This window comes from Pituophis catenifer, unplaced genomic scaffold (assembly GCF_029215685.1).
Source record: "Pituophis catenifer annectens isolate HBS135680 unplaced genomic scaffold, rPitCat1.0.hap2 SCAF_2, whole genome shotgun sequence".
Classification (NCBI taxonomy): domain Eukaryota; kingdom Metazoa; phylum Chordata; class Lepidosauria; order Squamata; family Colubridae; genus Pituophis; species Pituophis catenifer.
Window position 1 is genome coordinate 175,446,152 of NW_027256882.1, and position 23,841 is coordinate 175,469,992.

At 42.1% G+C, this 23,841-nt stretch overlaps 1 protein-coding gene across 1 annotated transcript; it reads right to left on the reverse strand.

The window, feature by feature from the left end:
• Positions 1-1,120: 1,120 nt before the first annotated feature.
• On the reverse strand, positions 1,121-23,202 carry ABCD1 (ATP binding cassette subfamily D member 1). Its single transcript, XM_070938150.1, has 10 exons — positions 22,198-23,202; positions 19,240-19,420; positions 16,182-16,324; positions 13,400-13,568; positions 10,544-10,638; positions 8,814-8,959; positions 8,148-8,293; positions 7,864-7,948; positions 6,984-7,109; positions 1,121-4,434 (listed from the first exon to the last, which is right to left on the reverse strand). The coding sequence occupies exons 1-10, from the start codon at positions 23,125-23,127 to the stop codon at positions 4,236-4,238; spliced, it is 2,220 nt and encodes a 739-aa protein (XP_070794251.1). The 5' UTR covers positions 23,128-23,202; the 3' UTR covers positions 1,121-4,235.
• Between the last annotated feature and the right edge of the window lie 639 nt (positions 23,203-23,841).

The following is a 23,841-nucleotide window of genomic DNA, read 5'->3' on the forward strand; positions in this document are numbered from 1 at the left end:
ATGCAGCATCATTTAAATTACTCAAATCTGCCATGTGCTAAACTTGTAATTCAGATTTTCCACCCCAGTTCTGAGTATAAAATAATTACCAAATTCATTAGGGGTGAGGCAAAACATTCATTAGCAGCAGATGGTGGAACTAAAAGTGCCTGAAAAGTACCCCAAATCTGCCTGGAAGATTTAGCTTTATAAAATAGATGTTTTGTTGATCACGTTTTGCCTGTTCCAGGTAGATTAAGTAATTAGAAAGGGTTTGCTGGAACAATTCTCTCTGGGAGTACATGCCCAGAGGGTGAGCTCTGGAAGGCCTCAGGAACTTGTTGCCTCTATGGCAACCATGATAAGAGCTCACCTTCCTGTTTACACTGTAATGATAAGAGCAAATTGTCTACCTTGATTGTCTCTTGATTCTGACAGGTCCTTTTCAGGGAAAAGTGGGTGGAATAATCTCCTGCAGACTCAATGAATTTATGATTTCATCTTGCTCATCTTTAGATAGGCAGAATTGTTATTGTGGTTTGTCAGTCAGCCAGATGTTTAGACTGGGTTTGGCATTTTTACCCACCTATTGAATCTTTCCAAAGGACCTCGGATGGGCAGATGTTGTTGTTTGATGGTGTTAAAGGTATTTTGTCTCAGGATGTAAGCTGTTCCAGGTAAAGCTGCCTTTTGCAATTGACCAGTGATGGTTTTGTCAACGATGAAGATGTTCAGATGGTGCTCCAGTTGTTTTGGGATTGCACCTATTCCTATTATTTTATTTTTGTACTGCCTCTATTAATTTATAAGTAACTTAAGACTGGGAACACACCTAATACTCCTTCCTCTTCCTATTTTCTGAACAAAAGCAACAACCTTGTGAGATGGGTAGGGTTGAAAGGGATTGATCCAAAGTCACCCAGCTGGCATTCATGGCACTCACAGTCTGGCACTCATAGTCTCTTGGTTTTTAGGCCAGCATCTTAGCCACTACACCAAACTGACTATTGTAGTGAGTGAGGGAAGGATCATGTGTTATAATAATCTGGTTTATTGAAATAATCTTTCAAACTTTTGGAGCCTGACACTTTCCAATTCCCATTTCTGACATATGTTAATGAACCCAGAATCACACAGACAATTGTTTGTGTTTCACCATATTTATTAACATCATCTGAATAAACCTGGCTTTGCCAGCATAAAAGGCACTGTGAGGACAGAAGAAAGAGTGGGTAGTCCTGCCTGTCCAAAACTACCAAGAAAATCTTTGTTGCATAGTTTGCATGATTTTGACATCAAAGCTAATAAATGGAAATAGCTATGTGCTGCAGTGAGAATTTTACATTTGACAGATGCACAATCTCAATGGCACACTCTTTGGCTTTTGCTGTTCTCTCCCCCTCCCCATAAGCAATAAAACAGTTCTGCTTGCTTGTTTTCTAGAAGAGTAGATAGAACATACCAGGCTCATAAAATGGCCCATAATAGATCTGATAATGCTATTTCAAAGTACTTTACAAAATGCGGACACACAGTATATAAAACTAGTCACTTACACAATACAGTAAAGGAGAGGAGGAAAAAGAAGAAGATGAATTTCCTTCATCAAGCTTCTCAGCATCTGGAACCTCCCTCCAATATCCAATCTGCTCTTATATACGTACATATTGACAGGTTTCACACATCATTCTTCACTCTCATTCAAAACTATGTTTTGTTGATTAAGATAGCTGGATGAATTCACGCAAAGCCAAGAACCATGTTTTTTTTTTACAAATCACAATATTGCATTACATCACAAATCAACCCATCCCCTTTTGTCTTGGTACAATCTGAATTAAAGATCTGTTCTAGAGGGTACGAGACAAGTAGTTTGATGCTGACCGAAACCTCCCTATAAATGTTTTGGACTTTACTGGTGAGATTGGGACAGCCAGGCTTGATGGGTCTGTGGCTGGAAAATATAGCAATAGGGTCATAACCAGTGAAAGGTCACTGGTAGCAAATACCACAAGTTCTTGTGGGAGTCAAGGAGATGGCAGAGAGCAGCACGGAACTGTTAAGAGTTTCTCTTTTGATCTGCAGGAAGCAGCAACTGTGGGATCGTGACTTTCTCGTTTCTACAAAATAGAATGATGGAACTAAAAGGTTGCATCTGCTCATTCAGCTGAATATGACGAAGTAAGCAGTATTACTTCAAACTACAGGCATGGATGGTGGAGATAGGAACTGGGCTTTTGAGCAACCACAGAAATCCAACATCTCCTCAAGGGGCATGTGTGGGAGAAAAGGTTCTTTAAGCTTTTTTCCTTGTTGTGCTGTTCTTTGTTTTGTTTAATTATGAGGGAGAAGTGAGGGAGTATTTTTTAAAGAATACAACAGCTTGCAAAATCTAAACCAGTCCAGTTTTTTTAATCCCCACAAAGCGCCTCATTACTCTGCACAGGCAGATTTAACCAAATGTGGATACGCGGGAGGATATTATGAGTGGGATCCCAGCGGCTCGAAATTCTGGAAAACAAAGGAATCGTGGGCCAAGACAGTCTATAAGATTGATATCAGGTTTAATGAAGTTCCTACTAAAAGGAATTGTTGGGTGGGCCTTGGTGCTAACATTAATAATAGTTTGTTGGTCTTTTATTTTATAGGGAGAAAGTTGATATTAGTACTTTAAACCATGACAGTAGGAATTCTCACCATTTCATGATTTTGGGGTTTTTTTTTGGGGGGGGGGAGAAGCAGACAAAAAATATTGTAATAATAGTAAGAATAATAATTTATTGTAGGTGGTCTCATAAAAGGGGACCCACTTATTCTTTTCCTATCTAGTGTAGTCCCTCTACAAAACCTATCAGTTAAAGTGACAGGATAAAATAATATGCACACAGTAGCTGAGACAGGAGCTACAACATGCTTTATCCTCAATCAAGAGAGGCTAGGATCTTATTCCAATGCAAATAGATTGGCAAAGCTCTATAGTTGGCAAATAAGTATGCCTTCATGTATCCTGCTTCAGGCAAGGGACTAAATGAATTGGGAACCTGCGTAGCCTTTCATGGGCTACAGAAAATGAGAACGTCGGAGAAGTCTAAATCAAATGAGTACTTACAATAAAAATATTTCTAGGAAATTCTGGTGTGGTCTCTCTAGGAAATTCCAATTTGACGGACCCAGTTCCATCGGCGAGTGATATTGAAATACAGCTCCCTCAATAAAGGGTCATTTCCTCCCCAAAGTGAAGGCCTTTGCCATATCAGAAGGTATGCAGGCAAACCCTTGGGAATGGCTGGATAGTCTAAGCTGCAAAATCTGACCTTACAAGATCACAACATTAAAGTAAATCCCAAACAGTGGTTTTCTTCCCGTTTACTGAGCATCCTTCGAATGCAGTGGTGAGATCCCAGAGGTTACAAAGATGTGCTGTCGGCAACACAGTTTGAATCATCTATAAGAGTACCAGATGGTGAACCCTGGTACCATCTGAGCATGCTCGGAACGAGAGACACAAAATCCCAAGGTAGCTTCAGAAGATGGGCCTCATGGATCCGGGACCTCCTTAGGCAACTTGCCCTATATCACAAAGAGTTTCTTAACGAGACGATGGGTAAGTGCTTGAAAAATATGTGCATTTCATAGAACATAATCAACCTAACTGAATTTCTTAACTTTCTGCTTTGCTCCAGGGCTGTTTAAAGAAGGAGCAGTTTGGGTACCAGAAATCTGCCAGTGGAGCCAAATGTTGCAGCCTTGCTGTGGAGGCCAGAAAGAAAGAGGCTGGCAAAAGCTCTGTTCACTCGTGCTATATGTGCAGTGTTTCTGCGAAGAAAGGCTGTGATTGGTTCGGCTGAAGTTTCTGTGTTGGTGAGGTGGCAGTAGCTGAGAAGTTACTCCAAAAAGTCCATGAGTACAGAGGCTCGAGACTGGCAGTGGACCAGTGCAATTCCCACTAGTGAAGAACTTGTACTATCTAGGGGTATTGAGGCACCATGTGTGTGGGGATTGAGAGGGCTGGCTTCAGAGATATTGGCAGTGTGGGGCAACCCCTTTCTTCCTCCAGCCCTAAACTGAGGCAGAATAAATTAATGGGTGCCAAAAATAAATAATGCCCTCCCGCAGCGTATCCTCAACTGCTCCTTGGGTGGCTGGGACAAAACCTGGCCATCTTGTGCAACTCCTGAGGTGAGAGTGTCACAGTTAGGATCCTTCTCACCAAGCCAGCAGGGAAGGGAGATTGGAAGGCACCCAAAATCACCAACCTATCCCACTGTAGAGGGTGCATCTTCACCCAATATTTGACAGAGTTCGCTGAGACGTTGCTGCATTTCAGGGACCCCAGCCAGCTGCTGCTCCAGGCGTTGCTTCTCCTCACGCAGGGAGAAACGGGCTTCAGGGTCCAGCTTCTCAAACCGCCAGCCACCCTCCCCGTCAAACTGGAGGAGGTGGGTATGGTACTTCCTGAAAATAAGGATAGAGGCTATTGAGAGACCGTTCCAGGATACAACTTCTGCATTCAGCTTGCCATCTTTCTCCTTGCTCAAGGTCAACCTCGCCCACACTGGCTCTGTTATTGTTCCTCATTCCTCTAGACAAATGTCCTATGTGTAGGAGGGGTTTGGGGGAGGGATTTTTTCCACTAAGCTGTCTCCTGGGAGGGGAGTCAGAAACAAAACCACTCTCAGTCTCCAGGGATGAGACCATGGTGCTCCTGCCCACACAATTTCCTGCTGAGGATATGACTCCCTGCTTGGGAGAGCAGCCAGGGACAAGAGAGAGAAAGAGAGGGGGGGGGGAGGAGGGAGGGAGGGAGGGAGGGAGAGAGAGAGAGAGAGAGAGAGAGACAGACAGACAGACAGACAGACAGACAGACAGAGAAATGGGGGAGGGAAAGGAAGTATAACTGGGGGCTGGTGGGGGGAGAGGGTTGAGGCTTGGAAAGTGGATTGGCTTGAGGCTTGCCAGATTCAATACACAGGTCCCCTGTCCCCTTTTGCAGTATGAACTGAAAGAATGAGTTCAGCAAATGCCTCTTTTCCTGGCACATAGCTTCTAAAAAGCCCAGGATTCCTAGGGAAGAAGGTCCTATGAAAAAAATTCCTTTTTTGTCTCTGCTTTAGGAAAAAGGAACCAGCTCCTGGCCACCAAGGTAGAGGCAAATTCTGCCTCCAGGCTTCTAGGCACACATTCCTGTCCTGCCCATCTGAACCTTGTGGCTATGAGTAGGTGAGAATTTGGTAAAAAGGGATTTCTACAAGGAAAGAATTTGCAGTCAGGGAAAGCACTGAGTTGGCACAGGCTTCCAGGAAGAATCATATGCCTGCCCCTAGCGCTATCATGGAGGGTTGCCAGACATATTCCAGGGATGAGTGTAAGCAAAAGTAATAACACAGGAATTCTTTTGGAATTCCTTCCCTTTGTTAACCAAAGCAATGACACACACACACACAAAAACAGCAATAGAAGAGGTGTATTCTCAGGCAGGAATATATGGCCGGATTTCAGGGATAGGACCTAGTAAGAATTCTCCAGCTTCTTTACTTTCCCAACAACTCTGCATGAAGACAAAGGACTCAGAGGATTCTACAAGGGATGTTGAGCAACAGATAAAGAAATGAAACTGGTCTGCACATCATGCTAAGGCAGGGGTGTCAAACTGGTGGCCCGTGGCTGGATGCTTCATGCGCAGGCCACGCCCACCCCAGCTCCGCGAATGGGAAAAATGTTTGACACCCGTGTGCTAAGGCATAAGACATTGCTTGCTTTTGTCCCAGCATGCTATGTGAATCTGGTACGACTGTGGTTTGTAAATCTTGATTTCCAGCTAAAAAAGCTGTCACTACATTACAGTGCAATTCCTAGCATTTGTGGACAGTTGCAAAGGGAGGAAAGAACTTATACAAGAAGAAAGAACATCCTAGATCCTGCAAAGAACTTATAGTTTACTGATTTTAGAATGTCACAAGTTCTTATTCCTGATATTCTGAGTGGCTTAGCATGAAATATGAATGCAGCCAATTATGGATAATTTTGAAAAACTGTGGTGTAACGCAATGTTCTAAGAGAACATGTGAACTGGGGCTCTAATATACTGTATAGCTCATTCCATACATTACATCCTTAACTTGTTTATTCATGTTTTACTAAAGACCGTAAGTGACTGGATTAGAACAACAGTAAATCATAATTCGAAAGTTATGGTTTACACAATGTAATAATCCAAAAGCAAACAAATGTACAGGTAATCCTTGTTTAGCAACCCCAATCAGGATTGGCAAGTCAACTGTGCTTATGATCTTACTTCAGTTTTCCTTTGTTTTACAGGAAGGTTGTAAATGTGAGTCTGCACCTCCTACATTTCATTTGACCTCCTAATGTTGTTTCCTTCCCCAAATTTTGATTGTATTTCAACTGCTTTTATCATTTTTAAATATCCTAATGAAATGGAATGTAATTCATAGAAATTGATGCTACAGTAAATGCAAAACAACAGAATCTTGTGATACCTTAGAGATTAATATCACAAGAGACCTCGTTGTTTTGGTGGACCTAATCAGGAACCCCTGGGAATATCTGCTACAAGTGTGATATATCAATTCAAATAAAAACAAAAAGCACAGATCTTTAAGCAAGGGAGGGAAGGCATAAAGCAGGGGTGTCAAACTCAACGTGGAGTGCTTACATCTGGCTTGCGGGACCGCCCTAGAAACAATGAAGGATCAGTCCACAGTGCCTCTGCCAGTGAAAACGGGCTCCCGAACTCCGTTTTCACTGGCAGAGGGTTGCAGGAGGCTGTCCCAGCCAAAAATGGAGAATGGGAGCCCGTTTTCACTAGCAGAGCACTTGGGCCGCCACAGGCGCTCCTGACACAAGTGATGTCAAGCTGCCCCCCCCTGCCCCCGCCCGCCCCCCCCGGGTCAAACACAACCCTAATGTGGCCCTCAATGAAATCGAGTTTGACACCCCTGGTGTAAAGCATCATAATATCCCGGGCACAGAAAAAGACATACCACAACGAAGGTCGGTGTGTGATGGACAGCAACGCTATTCCTGCATCCTTTGCTGCTTGGAAGATTTTGCCTTCTACATCAATACTGACGGCACTGGTGCATTCATCGAGGAGAGCGTACTTTGGCCTGGGGCAAGGAATGGAGAGCCCAAGTCAGTGATCCCAAATGCTTGTTTCACTAGTCCAGGGCCCCATCTGTCCCTCCCGTGCTGTGCTGCCCCCTTCCTTTCCGTTATTCCTGTCTCTTGCAGTATCAGGACCATGTCTTTCTACTGGAAAACAGTAATTACCCAGTAACCACTTCATGGGAAAGGAAGGAAGCAGAGACCTAGAAACATAAAGGGCACCTACCTCCTGGAACAACCTTGTTCTTTGGCAGGCTCGACCGCTTTCCAAATACTACTTAAAGTTAAATTATTTCAAAGACAATTCAGGAAATAAAGGAAGTGGCCACTCCTGACTTGGATTAAGCTATTATCGTTATTATTGTGGTTGCTGCTGTTTATAGAATTTTGTTTTGTTTTTATGTCTATATTGTTAAGCACTGGGAATCTTCTGTGATTACAATAATGTTTGATTAAATCAACCGATACATTTGGAATGGATCCTGTCTGCTTCTCCCCAAGCCACATTTTTTGGAAGCTCTTTGTGTGACTTAATCCAGCATCACCAGGGAGCAGTGGCCCCAAACGTTTTGGACACCAGGGACTGGTTCTGTGGAGACAGATTTTTCCACAGACCGGAGGGGGCATGGTTTCAAGTGCTGCCTGCATCCCATGTATGGGGCTTCGCTTGTTTACATGGCCCGGTTTCTGGCATGCCATGGTTTCTGGCATCCCCCGGTGTAAAGTACAATTGGAAATGCAGTTCTAGGCACTAACCTGTGATAGAACATCCGGGCCATCCCCATTCTCTGCTTCTCGCCACCCGAAAGTACATCCTTCCAATCGCTGAAAGCTTCCCAACCTGATTGAAAAATAATTAAAGAAGAGGCTCTACTGTTACTTTTTCTGTATGTCTAGTTCCTCCACCTCCCCAATTCCCTGTCTCCTGCATGTAAACCAAAGGCAAGACAAGGCACAGGATATATTTCCCCTCAGTAAAAGAAGTCAAGGTGTTTGATTGCCTTGACTGCCTTCTCCATCCATGCCAGGGAGCTACCCACCTCCTTCACGCTGTACAATATAATTGAGGTTGACGACATCCAAGATCCGTTCCAAGTCAGAATCGGTATGTCCTTTCCGTCCCATGTCCTTGGCTGTATCTGGGTAAATCACCTGGTCTCTTAGGGTGCCCACAGACATGTATGGTCTACAGTGAAATGTCAAGTAAACAAGTCACACGAATTGGCATTTGAAGAGCAGCTGAAACTCTCCACAGTCTTTAAAGAAGGCTGCGTCCCTGTGTCAGACGAGCAAGTGAGGCATGGAGATGGCAGAAGCTGAGGGCAAACCTTCCTGAGCTTGGTGGCATTCAGCTGTGTTCTCATCACTGCCAGCCAGCATGCACAATAGCCATCCTGGGATGATGAAATCTGGTACTTAATCAAACTGGAAAGCTCCCGAATGCTGCAACGGTAGTTTGCATGAAGTTATCTAGAAATCTCATGACAGGGCAGAGATTCAAACTAGGGCATTCTTCAGTGTACCGGTTCTCTTTCTCCGATACGAAAAAGAGAACCTTGAGGAAACTAGAGTTCAGATCTCTGGAATCCAAAGTTTTCCTGTTCCTATTCCATTCCTCACTCAATCAGACTCATTCCAAGAGGGCCAACATCTCTATTATTTGGTCCCCAGTTCCCCACCCTCCCCTGCCATACTAGCCACTGTACCTCTGTGGAATGTAAAACATCCGATGAGGAGGTGGTTTGTAGAGGGTGCCATTGTAAGTTGGCCAAAGCCCCCCCAAGATGCGGAAAAGGGAACTCTTCCCACAGCCATTTGGTCCAGTGATCAGGAGGTGCATGCCTTCATCTACCTGCAAGGGGGAGGCACAGAGCAAAATATGAAAAAGGAAGAATAAAAATACAATAACAACAACAATAATATCGCAAAACATCTGGAGCAACACTTGACTATCACTAGCATTGATAAAAACATCATCGGTCAACTGCAAAAGGCATACATCCTGCAATGATACATCAACAACAACAACAACAATAGGAATAATAGTCTCTCCCCATTTTTCCCCCAGTTCTTGGCAGCTTTAATTGTTTCTCAGGATCCAAGCTTTCTCCCCCCACCCCCCGCCCCAATATCCAACAATGTTTACAATAGAAATTGTATTTGTCCAGGCAATTTGGGATTAGTATTAGGGATACGACTAATCCCGGACCTCCGGACCTTCCGCCGGGCCCTGAAGACTTTTTTATTTCAGCAAGCCGGGCTGGGTTAAAAATCTTTTAATTGGGGAATTTTATGGGCAAGGGATTTTAAATTGGAGAAGCCAAAGATAATTTAATTTCGTTTTAATGTACTTTAATATTTGTATTGTGTGTTTTTAATTTTGGCTGTTCACCGCCCCGAGTCTTTCGGGAGAGGGGGTGGTATAAAAATTTAATAAATAAATAAATAAATAAATAAAACTTATTTTATCCATTTGGTCAGTGGTGGGATTCAAGTAATTTAACAACCGGTTCTCCGCCCTAATGATTTCTTCCAACAACCAGTTTGCCAAACTGCTCAGAAAGTTAACAACAGGTTCTCCCAAAGTGGTGTGAACTGGTTGAATCCCACCACTGCATTTGCTCTAATAGCGATCTCTGAGCCCCATCAGCTCACTACCTCTCTTCTTAATCTGGTCTCAAGCTCCCGTTGTATTCCCAGCCTTCTTGCAAAACCAAAAAGACCAGAAGTTACCTATCAGTTCCATCAAAACACACTTGACCCCTCAACACATAAGTCATCCTATCTGACCCTGAAACAGGTGAGACTCCCTAGCCCTTCCCCTTTTGTACTCCTTTGCTGCTGCTGCTTCTTGATTTCTCGTTCTCTGAATTCTAGCCAACAGAATACCTCCTTATACCCTTTCTCCTTTCCATGTCTCAACTTTGTCCAGGAATATAGAGAAAGACCATGGCCAGCAAAACATAGGCCGAGTTAACGTGTTTGCCAACAGAACTACTATATCAACTAACCATGAAAATAAAGGGTTTTGATCTGGTCTTGTGCCTTTGATCACAAGCTGACTTACAGGCTTCCGAGGGGAAGCTTCTCAGAACTGCCACCTACTAATTCCTGAATTCCAGGAGCCTATTAAAATAATATCTGCAGAGGGCCAGTTCAAAGGTTGGCAGCCTTACTCGATGAAAGTAATCTTAAATTGCTTCCTACATTGATGCAGTTAGATTAGAAAATATAACATCTCAACTTTCATCAGTGCTTCAGTGCTGTAATCCCAGTCCCGGTCTTCCTATTACTCACTCAGACCACCTCCACGTGGACTTCAGAAATGGTCAAACTACAATTTCCAGCTGCTCTTTCCATTAGTCATGCTGGTTCAGGTTGCTTGGCATTGTAGTTCATCAGGATCTACAAAGTCAGATTGCCCTATACCACTTACTCGGATATTGAGGCTGGTGACTACCACATCCCCGGTGGGAGTGATGATGGGGATGTTTTCACAGACAATCCCATGATCAACATCAATCACATGTCCTGTAAGCAGAAGAAAAAACAAGAGTGTTATATTCACAATGAAAGAAGCATTTCATTGCAAGAGATGCTGAACTTCTCAGTAGAAAGAAACAAATGTAACCCTTTGTCAATTTCTTTTGCTCTATGACTCATTTCACATAGGTGGAACCTGAAACAACAGACACTTTCTGAGATTTTACAGCTTGGTGCGGGCACATTCATGGCTGCTGTTGAGGCTTTACAGTTTATTAAGTGGGTACAATAGAGAGAATAGCCAGTCATCAGATGGTGATCTGGTAAAATTATTTCCCAATTTATTTATAATCTCTCTTTGCAGGATGTTCCTCGCAACCTCTGCTAATTTTTCCCTATTTTTCCCTGTGGCTATCTGGCAATTTTTATTTTCTAAAAATGCTCTGTAAAATTAGTGTAGAATTCAGAAATATTCTTATAAATAAAAATGGCAATCAAATCTGATGCTTTGCTGCCTACTATTTCCTATTTATTTTAAAAAAAATTGGAGTGTGATAATAGGCACATCAATACCTGGCACATTTCCCATAAACTATAGTTTAGCTTATCTGAATTGAGCCTAGCAAACAGGTATCCAATAATATAGTACGGTACTCTCCCCACCAAATAAGTGAAAAAGATGGATCCATAAAACACTGAACAAGGAGCAAGGGAAGCCTGCAGGCATTACATCACCTTACTTCTACAACTACACTGAATATTATAGCAATCATCTGTCAAGACATATAGAGGAGAGGGAAAAAGTCTGTAAAAGATATATCTGAACAAGGTAATGACAGCTAAAATCATAGGCAGGACATTACTAAAGTTTAGGCAAGCAAAACTAATACCAATGACATAGGAGGAAGTCTCACAAAGTAGATTATGAAATTTATATCTTTCAAATATGCTGACCTTGCATAATTTACACAAAGGTGTGGAATTAAACTTAATCTGAGAGTACATCCCTCATTTCTTTTTTGTTTGACATAGACTCTAGAGAAAATCAAATAATATGGGCTGAACCCAAGACAGTTCTGACAAATTGGTAGCAAGGCCTAGTAAACGTATGCCTGAGGTTTATTATGTCAGTCTATCTATGACCACATAACTAGACATCCTATACAACCATCAGAATGTAAAGGCAAAACATTCAAGCTTTTCCTTCGTAAGGTTTTTTTAAATTATGAAAACCATCTTGCTGATTGATTTTAAGTTTTTGTTGACTTAAAATAAAATATCAAATAAATAAAACATTAAAAATTAATTCCTATATGTGTCATTTTAAAAACAGAAGGAATAATGATAAAAACCAAATATATACTTAAAAAAAAAAAGTGCAGGGATTGCTTTTGGCAGATTAAAATATATGGCAGACTACTGAGAACTAATTTTAAAGTCCCAGGAGAACATTTGAAACTATGATATGATCATCTTAAGTTCTCCAACCTTGGCTGACATCAATGAAGGGCAGGTAAAACTGGAAAAAATCTACTGCGATCTTCCCTAAATTGGTTCCCACTTGACCTTTTGGGCATCAGGGACTGGTTCCATGGAGAGAGATTTTTCCATGGACCAGGGGGGTCGTGGTTTTATCTGCTGCCTGCATCCTGTGGATGGGGCTTTGCTTGTTTGCACGGACCAGTTTCTGGCATGCCGGGCATTGGTGCTGGTCCACGGACCAGGTGTTGGGGGCCCCTGCTCTAGACTACCTAGACTACAACATCCATTGCTTCCATACAATATGGTCAGAGCTGTTTGGAGAAAAGAGTCCCAGATATCTGGAGAGAGCCAGATTAAGAAACATCATTTCATTCTTTTGCAGATATTATGCTTAAATTATATAAGTATCTCTGGATTCCACCAACTGCACTTGGAAGTAAAAAAATAGGCTGTTGGAACTTTACATGGCCTGCAGCCAGCCTAAATGTTCAGGGAATGTGAGGCCATAAAAAAAAACCAAGGGAAACTTTCCTCGATTCTTTAGAATTTAGTGTGGGTACAGAAAAGCATCAGGCCATAAATCTGTTTTATACGTTAAGCTAAGATAGTTTATTTAACTGGTTTCCTGAATAAACCCCAATTGATCAGATTACAGTAATCCTAACTATGGTTTTCAAACCACAGTGGCAGGGTTCATGCAATATACCAAACCAACATCCAATAAGCCACACTTTCGTCTCACTGTGATGTGTGAGACTAGCCAGCATTTCTCCTCTCTGTTGCTGAGGCCTTTTCCACCCCTTGTAAGATCTACTGGGAATGAAACCATGTCTTCTGGAACTGAAGGTATCATCTAGGCCTTCTGGAGCACCCCAGTCCCATCACAACTGGCAGCTACAGGAGTGGTGAATTGTTAAGAGTGGGTGTGTCCTATTTATTTTCTTCCTGTGTCATATATTTTTAGACTGAAAGCCTGAGGGCAGGGATTGACTGTTTCTATTCTTATGTAAGCTTTGCTAGGAGTCACTCAGGCTAAACAGTAAGGTATAAATATTTTCAGCAAATCCACAGCAGAGACTGAGCTTGTGCCTGTTTACTTAGAAGACGTCTACTTTCTGGATGTCTGTGGCTACAGTCACAAGACAGGAATGGCAGCCATATTCCTTCTTTCATCAATAAAGAAAATACTTAATTAAACTTGAGTGTCCAAGGCTACAGTCTTAATTTGATCCTTGTCAGTTTCCGACACGAAATCTTTATCTAGCAGGATGCCATTGCAAAATCAGCTGCAGGGATAGGCAAGTGGGGATATGTTGAAGAGCTTTACCTTGGATCTGGAGTGAGCCCTCGACACGCATACCATGTTTCATAACTGTCCCAGCCTGAGCCTGGCCTTCATCAAGCTCTCCGGGGCGTCGGAAGTTGCAGCATTTCACATCCTCAAACACCCGGAACATCTCATACACACGAGCAGTGTAGCCTGCTAGTTCAGTTGCCTAGAGAAGAAAGGCACAACTACAATTCATTTTCATCTGGAATGGGAACCCACATATCAAATTATTAGACCTTTTGCCAGGGGTTGAGGTAGTGGGGATTCACCGGTGGTTGTTTTCCCAAGTCTGGGTCTATTCACAACAGGTCGGAATAATGTTTCAAAGCATTTATCCAGCTCTATGATCTGTATGATTTCATATTATGTCTCCACTCCAGCACAATTACTGTGCTGGAGTGGAGACATATATGAAATCATACACATCATATTTGCAAAAGGTATCCATAAGATACCATAGGATTGCCAACATGATCGCCAATGTCCAATGATATTAGAGCCTTGATAGTACAAGGGTTTAGTGCACCCTGTTATTAACACAGCTGCCTGCAATTTCTGCTGGTTCGAATCTCTCCAAGGCTCAAGGTTGACTCAGCCTTCCATCCTTTCTAAGGTAGGTGAAATGAGGACCCAGTTTGTGGGGGCAATAAGCTGACTTTGTATAAAATATACAAAAGAATGAAGGCTATTGCTTAAAGCATTGTAAGCCGCCCTGAGTCTCCGGAGAAGGGCGGCATATAAATCAAATAAAAAAAAAAAATGAAGGATATGGCACAAAAAGAAGAATCCATAAAATATAATCAAACTGACAATTAAGACTGTAGCAATCAGATCAAAAGACAAATGGGTGTAACCAGTATTTCCTTGAACCCACAGAGTTAAGTAGTGCCTCATATTTACTATTAGGGAATAGTAAATTATTCAGTTAATGCAACTACCTTTTGTTTACATTCTGTTCTGTTCCTGTATTTAAAATATTCAATGTATCTCTGCCCATCAGCAATTAAACTGAAAAACCTCCTCTTCCCTGAACCTTTCAACTTTTTATTTTTTTTGTTACATTTATAAGCCTCACCAATACAAAGGCAATTTTGATGTCAGATTTTTCTAGGATCCTGGGAGGTATACAAATAGAAACTCAATGTACTGGTTATGGTTCTAGACTTAAAGTTCAAGTCCAAATCACCTATGCAGCTCACTAATTAGTTTCGGTTAGTCTCTCTCTAAGGCTTCAGCAGTTTTTATGAGGTGAAATTAGGAAAGATCCTCATGTAAACTATTTAAGCTTCAGGAGGAGAGGGATATAAATGCAATTAATAAGTCAATCAAATGCAGTAGGAATGGGGTACTTTAGGAGTGTATATTGCAAAACAGGAAGAAATAAGGCCAAGACTAATGGGTATTGAATGAATATGGACTGAATGAGTGACTCATATGAAAGAAGTGTTTTGAAATACTTTTTTATATATAGATAGAATGAATGAGGACCAAACCGCAAAGAATATGTTTTGGTCAGGCAGTGACCATATTTAATATTCCTGCCTATTTTCTCCACAATGATTCTGTGAAATGGGCTCGGCTCAGAAAGAGTGCCTGGCCCAAAGTTATCCAACCAGCTTTCATGAGTAAGGGAGGCCTAGAATATACAGTGTCCTGGTTTCTAGGCTAGCACCTTCACCACTATACAAAACTTGTTCTCTGTGAAATTAAATTTCTTTTACAAAACAAATATCACATCACAGTTATTTTGAAAGGAGGTAAAATAGGGATTACATCAATAGCAATAGTACTTACTTATATACTGCTTTACAGCCTTCTCTAAGCGGTGTACAGAGTCAGCATATTGCCCCCAACAATTTGAGTCCTCATTTTACCACCTCGGAAGGATGGAAGGCTGAGTGAACCTTGAGCCTGGTGAGATTTGAACTGCCAAATTGCAAGCAGCCAGCAGGCAGAAGAAAGTGCAGTACTGCACTCTAACCACTGCACCACCACGGCTCTTAGGATTGATAAACCTGAGAGATGGCTTGACAATTAAGCCACCATGATGTCTATAGGGTTTGGTGCTAGCATAATGTATGAACATGGCCAATGTTGGCCTGATGGTTAGACTGAGGTGAAAATCTAGATAACCACTAGATGGTAGCAAAGTTAGGCTTCTGTATTTCTTTACTGTCACCTAATGACTGTCTAGATTTTTGCAATCTGATCTGATAGCTATAGAGAAGGTAAGAAAGATCTACCCAGATCCTGTGAATGTCTACTCAGAAACGAATACTATATTTACTATATTAGTAAAATGGGACTTATTCTGAAGAGAGGAGCATAAAGGATGGTTGGATTCAATGTGTTTGTTTAGGGTGGTAACAGATGAAAACTGATCTTATGAAATATTAGCAGTACAAGGCAGGGGTGGGTTCTACTTACCTTTACTACCAGTTCGCAATGGGGCCACATGCGCAGAAGCGTTCTGAGGACGTTGGGGTCGGTGGGCGGAGTCTCCCTCCAGTTTTACTACCGGTTCTATAGAACCAGTCCGAACTGGGGGCAACCCACCACTGGTACAAGGTCAAAGGCCATAGGTATGGCTCCTTTCTGCTCTCAGAACTTGCAAGACTGAAGCCATGCCTGAATGCAGGTCATGCTTTAGGGAGGATGTGCCTTTTAGAATTGTATCTCAGGAGATTATAAAGACATAGAGGCTTTATATTCTTATTTACATCCTTCATCTGAGGATCAGTCTGACCCAATTCTTCCCCAGGCAACTGAGCATCTGTACCTCTTTGTAGGAAGAGATGACCCTCTCTGTGGCATCAGCTGCTGCAGACAAGAGACTCCGTGCTGTGGTAAAAGCCTCAGTCCTCAAGCTTACCAATTCTTGCTCTTCCATTTCCAGTGCAGCTTGTTTCACTGCCTCTGAATCTGGTGGAACAAAATTGCGACAGGGAAGAAAAGCTGGAACACTTATCTCAGTTTCTCCACTGACTTCTACTGCCTAGAATCCCATTTTCTTATTAGGAATCACTTTCGTTGAAACCCCGATCTGAGGTTGCTTATTCATGTTGCAGTCTCGCACCTGTTGAAAATACCAGCATAAGAACCCTCCTGGATGGGGGCCAGAACAAAAAAAGGCATTCCTCCACAAAACTATTACTCAAATAATACTCCAAATATTGTCTTAAAATGTTCTGTAATAAAGCTTCATGGGGAAGACATCTATTCATTCTTTAGGTTTCCCTTAATCCTTCAAAGATCTGTGGCATTAGATGTAAACGCTGAAATGTGAAGAAAGATTTTACATAGTTTAATCATTTTCCTGACATGTATTTGGGATAACTAGCAGGTGAAGGAATTATAACATGAAGGAAGTTAATACTGATAGTCCTTGATTTAAGACTGGTCATCCTTCAAAGTTATGACAGACCAGGGGTGAAATGCTACCGGTCGGGCAAACCTGTAGTAATAAAAACTACCAGTTCAGGCGAATCAGTAGTTAAAAAAAGCTGCCAGTTCGTCTGAACTGGTATTTCTGACAATCAGCTATGCTGTGTGATTTATATTCTAAATCGCGCGGCACAGCTGTTCCCCCCCTCGCTGTTCTATTTATCTCCTTTTTCCATGCGCAACGTGTGTTTGGTGCGCACTGCAAATGCATGCGGGTAGCACGCATGCGTGGCCAGCAAATTGGTGGCAAACCGCAGAGGATTTCACCGCTGTGACAGACCCCTTCTAAAAAGTACTTATGAAGTTATGTCCGCTGCAGATGGCTGCTTGTGGGATTGTGTCATGTGGCCCAGAAATGGTGTGGCCTATACTTTTTCCTTACCCAGATCTCCTGAGCTGTGAAGATCTTTGAAAGGTAAGTGAATGATAGGTGACAAGGTGTGAGGAGGAGAAGAAGAAGGAGGCCCAAGCAGCTGGGGGGACCCCAAGGGGTGGGAAGCAGAGCATCGGGCCTCTCAGAAGGTAGGGGAGGCCTTAGGCAATCTGAAACAGGTGGACTTGTGCCCGTAACACCCCCCCCCCACCAGGCTCTCGCCCATCCTTGAGGCTCCCCATGCTCCACTTAACAACCTGTGTGTTTGTTTAATGTGTTCATTTAACAAATGCATTAGGAAGAGCAGTGATAGGGGGTTTATTAAGCGAGGCAGTTCACTTAACAGCCCTCCTGACTCCAACCGTACTGGGCAGGCTCCATTTTGGCTCTAATTTGAGGATTACCTGTACATGGTCTCCATGAAGAGGTAATTGTATTTCTACAAACTGCATTTATCATTATTTTTACAAAAAGAAGAAAAGAAAATAGGAAATTAAAGGAGGGAAAGGGGAAAAGGGGGTGTGAAATAGAAGGGGGAAGAGAAAAAGAAAGAAAAGGGGGCATTGACTTCCAACTCTTCCTAGCACAGGACAGGATAAACACACTCCAATGTCAACATTTTGCTTTTACACATTAATATATAACTAGCCATTTCTATACCACCAAATCTTTCTAATCAATAAAACCAAGATCAAAGCTTCATTTTTTTCTTCACAAGCACAAATTCAGAAGTGATATCCAAATAAGAACATATTTTCCCCTTTAAATAAAGTAATCAATTTAACCATTCCTGCTTTATCTTCCTTGCTATAGAAATAATAATGAATTTCTATTTGTACATAGTAACCTTTGTGAACTGTCACGATTTTTATTTACAAAATTTATTGTATTCTTTCAAATTCTTTGGCCTTACTGAAAAAAAACAAACTAGTAGAGGGAACCATCAACAGGGGAAGAATGAATGATTTTAGGCTTTTAATGGAAAACCAAGGTATTTGGGAACTAGTGGAGAAACAGTCGATGGGGGAAAGCTTGACTCCCTTATCCCAACACTCCTTCCTGTTTTTCCTCTTGCTCCTTTACAATGGCTACCCGATCATGGTTGCAAAATTAAGCAGAAAACTCTCTGCTGTCATATAGTGGTCATCCGGAGTCTTGCTGCCCACTCTTCCTTTCCACTACCTCTCAAACTGGAGTTCTGAGCAAATGCTTGCTTTGGAGCAGCACCAAGAACAAAGTTACAAGTGAAAACAAGCAGGCATAGATAAATATGCGCCCAGGCCAAATATTTAGTACCTGCAAAATATTTATTCCAACCTTGAAAAGATTGTGATATTTCAAGTCTTTGGTGTTCAGACACCCTGCTTTTGTTCTCAGGTGTTGCACACCTGGGCTGTTGTAGTTCTCTCCTATCTGTTCAGTTTTCTACTTCCAAAAAATGCATCTTTCTGTGCTTGGTTGCATTTTCCTGTGACTATTTCTATACTAGTGATTCTAGACATCTGGATCTGAAGGGGAAAGTGTGAATTGGAGTGCGTGTGTAAGTGCACATAGCAATTCCTTTAAACTAGTATGTATTTATTACTTGGGATCATGCAGATGTTGCCCTGCAATCACAGGGGGGAAAAAAGCATGTTAGCTTTAAGGAGGTACTGACAAGATGCCACACAAACACTTGTGCCCACTATGAATCCATATCTCTACATCACCCAGCCATTGTCATCATGATATAGACAGAGGAATGGTTGGGTAACACCATCAATCAGTAGTTTGGAAATGGTTTATATGAAACCTGAAGACATGAGCCAATGAGAAGTTGCCCTGGGCTATTCTGCCCTCACTAAGCCTTCCAGTCAATTAGCAAATAGTGTTTCAGCCATCACCTTGAAAATATCCTTAATGATTCCATACTGATGCTCTTCCAGCTCCTGCCTGTTGAGCTTAAATGTCCATTTTATTATTTTGGGCCATGTTGCTCCCAGAAGAGCAGCGGTTTTTTGCTTCTTTCTCCCATCCTCACCTGTTTTAGAGTAGCCAGTAGCAGTGATGATCGGTACAGCCACCATGACCAGCCCAGCAGCACTCCACACATACTTCATAAGGAACTGTTCCAGCATCACATACCAGAGTTTCTCCAGAAGCAGCACATTGATTTGAGAGGCCAGCTGATGATAACAATGCCGCAGAAGGGAAAGCTCCACCTGAAAAGAGTAGCAGGAGGATACAAAGTGACTTGAGTTTACAATCACAAAAATAAAGGCATCTCCATATAAATTTTATTTCAACGATGTAAATGTACCAAAGAAACTCCAGTGCATGTAGACAAACTGATGTGTTCCTGGATCAGAGAAAAGAATAAAAACCAAATGAATTGGACAATTAGATTGAAGGAGACACCTGTTCTTATAGGCTGGGTTCACAAATCATATGAAACTAAAAAGAAAAAAAATCACAATGGGTTAGTATATTGTGTGAATCTAGCCATAATGGTCTAATCATAATTTATAACGTGGAATGTTGTTCAGATTTAGGCAATTGTAGTTTATTGAATAAACCAAGATGAAAAATGCCATGAGTTACTATAATATGCAAATTAGATTGCAGAGTAAATAAACCTAAACTCAGAGAACCCCAGAAAGAATTTAGTTTGTTATTATTTCTACAATTATGAGAAGTAACAGCCAAATTATTCCCCCCCCTCTAGCGTCAGTGCCTTCTGCAGCATATTTATATACAAGAGTCATCAACTCTTTATTTCTATGGAGGTGGGAGGGGGGAAATCACCTATTAGAACTTAGATCAGCAGTCTATCTTTAAAGAAGTTGGAACAGGATATGTTAAAAAGATTTTAAAAAAGAAGTAGCAGATTTAAGCATCCCCTTGATGTCTATCATGTAGGAAACACTACATTGCACTAAAACTTGCGTTTTAGTGCAATGATATGATAATATGATAACAGAGAAATGAACCAATCTCTAACATCTTAGTTATAATTCTCAATAAACTCAAATACAGCAGAATAGAGATGCTTAGATTTTAATTCTCCTTCTTCTGTCACTTGATACGTTTTTAAACAGTAAAAATAAGCACTGCTACCTCTATTCCAAGGAAAGTATCCTGCATGAGTTTCTGTTCCTTCAGCTAAGCTATTGTGAAAGAACAGGGATGGGTAAAAAAAAGAAAGAGGTTTGCTGTCATCAGTGGTAAGTATTTCTCAATGAATGAACGGCACCAAATTGTCCCTCTCACTCTGCAGAATTAATATCCCACCTTTATTATTTTTATAAACAACTTAAGGGTATCCAATATTCTTTCCTCCTCCTATTTTCCCCACCACAACCACCTTGTGAGGTGAGTTGGGCTGAGAGAGTGATTAGCTCAAAGTCACTCAGCCAGCTTTCATGCCTAAGGTGGAACTAGAACTCATAGCCTTAATCACACAGTCCATATAAACAGATGAAAACGAAGGATAAGAATTCTAGACTTTAGTTGCTCTACAGCAAAGTTCTAAAAATCTCTACTTGCAATTGAGTTCAGTGGAACTCTCCCCATCCCAATTTTAGTTAAGAATTTAAAATTGCAGCCCTTTTGTCCATTTTTTGTTCATTTCCTTATCTTCTCTAATTCATCTATACATTTTCTTATCTAATATTTATCTTCTCTCATCTGTCCTACTACACCTTCTTCAGGCCTTATTAATCTCTCAAGAGCATATAGCCTTTGGATCAGAATTCCATGAATTCCTAATGTAGTTTAATTGACATTTCCTCATCCGCATCAGGCATAGTATAAAGGAATCATTAGGTTAGCTCTGTGGTGTATGTATACATGCACTCTGAATTACAGTCCTATTATAGTTTTTATATGCAAACAGGTAATACAAACTGCAAAGATAAACTGAAGAGTCACAAACCATGGAATAAATACATGCTTCTAAGAATCCTCTAAACTTCCCTATTGCACCTACAAAATCCAATAGCTGATACAATGCAGACATCTATCACATAATAAACGTTATTATGTCTAATTCTGGTCATGGGGTATTACTGAGTTCTTATTTGAAAAAGCAACTGTTGCACTTTGATCCTTTTTTTTTTTTAATTCGAGGTGAACCTTGAAAAAGGCAGAAAAAATTTATTCCCATTTGCTTGTGATTTTTGTGTAAACATGACTTTAAATGGCTCTTAATTATGAAGAGAAGTTACTACAGGGAGAGATGTTTGGCCTTGGAAGGCGGCATTAGCACTGAAGAATGGGGAAAAGTAAGATATATGAAAGATAGGACTATTAGTATCAAATTCTCTTTCCCGGTGTTAAAACATCCTTTCTTTCTCCATTCTTTATTAACAGGAGTTTTGATTTACCCCAATATTCCTTGCTGGTATTCCTTATTTCTATATTTGGGAATCAGAAATTCTCCACACCATAGACATTTACTGCCCTTCAGTTCACTCCTCTGCCTGGGAATGTAGGAAACATTAAAAGACAAGCTGGTGCCAAACTTAGAAGGCCTTGAGGCTAGTTCAACTGTTAGAATTAGGTAGGATCAACAGAAACCAAGAAAGATTTTTGCAGGAAGTTGGAAAGGACTGAAGTTAGCAACAAGGACAGATTATAGATTATAATCAAGGTTAGAGTCCCAGATATGCCTCAGGACATATTCAAGGAGACAACAAAGGAAGGAAGTAAACAAGGGTGCTGGTCTAAATCTGTTTTGGGACAGCTTCATTTCACCTAAGGCAGAATTGAAACTGAGTTAGCTACAGGGGCTTTAGGCAGAGTTCTATAGGAGATGGTGGTAAATTACTAATACAGAAAATAAAAACACAGTATCTTCTCTCTACTTTTCTAATTAGACTGTGTTGTCATTCCTCATTCGGAACTGGAAGAGTCCAAGTAGCACACAGACTTCCTCTTTCTAAAAAATTAAATCTTCTTTTTCTACTAAAGAATATTGGCATTCTGCCTCCAACTTTACCTTATGCCCGCCATAGAAGGCAATCTCTTCCGAATTGGCCACCACACGAGAATGCATGTAGCGCAGCTCTCCTTTCCGGCGTGCTTCTTCAGCTACCAGTTGGCCAAACTTTGGTGAACAGGCACGTAGCACCTTGGCAGTGATGCAGACTACCAAACCTGCAATAAATGAAGGCCAGGCTGTGTCGGCCCCCTTTGATCTAGCTGAACTGACCAAGGTATAGGAAGTCACGATGAGATCAAGGACAGGCTTGGTCAAGTTTGAGTAGAGATGGGCCACGGAATTAGCGAAGGCCACCAAATCTTCGGTGAGCGACTGGTCCGGGTTACGCAACCGTCCATCCATGTTGCTGACCCGGTAGTAGGTCTGACCCTCAAAGTAGAGATGATAGGCATGGTCCACTAAGCGTCCACGGAAGGCCAGGCTCAGTTGTCCTTCCAGGTACCGAATGGCACTGTTGACAAAAGTGGCTGGCAGGGCAATGAGGAGCCATTGAAGAAGCTGCCACGTAAAGTCCCGTGGGTTCTTACGGACAATGCAGCGGGCCAAGCGTCCATCCAGCTGGGCCACGTAAACCGAGAGGAAGGTGCGGCTAGCAAGGGCAGCTGAATGCAAGGCCAAGAGTCCTGTCTGCCGGCACAGTGGCCCCGGGAACAGCAACCTCAGAAGTCGGAGGAGACGGAGGAAAAACACCTTGTTGACACCAGGTGGTGATGCAGCGTCCACCTCGAGTTCCTTCCACTTTGCTGTTGACTCTCTGGGGCTGGTGGTCTCTGCATTCACCTGGAGGACTGAGGCAGCCCACTGTCTCCGCAGGATGGGGTACAACTTCCTAGCCCCATATGCTGCCAACAACAGTGCCACGGCTGCTCTTTTGGTGGTGATTCCTTGGCTCAGCCGTGTGGCTACTTTGGCTGTGGTGAAGGGCATAATCCCAAAGGGTGGGAGGCAGTGCCTCCGTTTCGGGCTTTTGCTTTTCCTCTCCCAGCAAGAAGGCAGCTTCCTCCGGCCAACTGTAGCGGGGCTGACTCTCAAGCCGGGAGTCGGCTCTCAATCCACAACGCCCAACCCTCGGAGTGACAAGAGGGGGAGGGAACTGAAGGCAGGCCATCCCTCAGACCATAGAGAGGACGCGATAGGGAGGACGTTTCTACAGGTGGCCGGTAGAGGGCGAGGCCGGGAAGGAGGAGCTTTCTACTTCTTCGTTCTGAGAAAACCTCCTCAAAAAAACACGCCAAGCTTCGAAAGCGGTCCCGTGACGTGACGTTGTTATCCTTGTCCTTATTGTCCCTCTTCAATCCGCTTCTCCAAAGCCTTGGATATAAATGGCCCATCCCTTCAAAGAAATCAATGTGTGCTATAGTAGCTTTGCAAAAGAAATATGTTTGCTTTGGAATTGCTATTACCGCAAGGGCTGGAATCGCGGCTTCCACCCCCCGCCCCTAATAATAAACTGAAATGGAGAGCTACGTTATCAGATGACTGTAGTTGTAATACCGTATCATTGGGTCAAGTGGTCATTTGTATGTAACGCGTCTGCGAATAAAGATAATTTATTAAAGACTTGCAGGATCGCGTTAGAGAAACGGCGTGCTAATCAGGATGTGTTGGTGCTAGTTGTCTCCATTCTATCTCTCACTACTA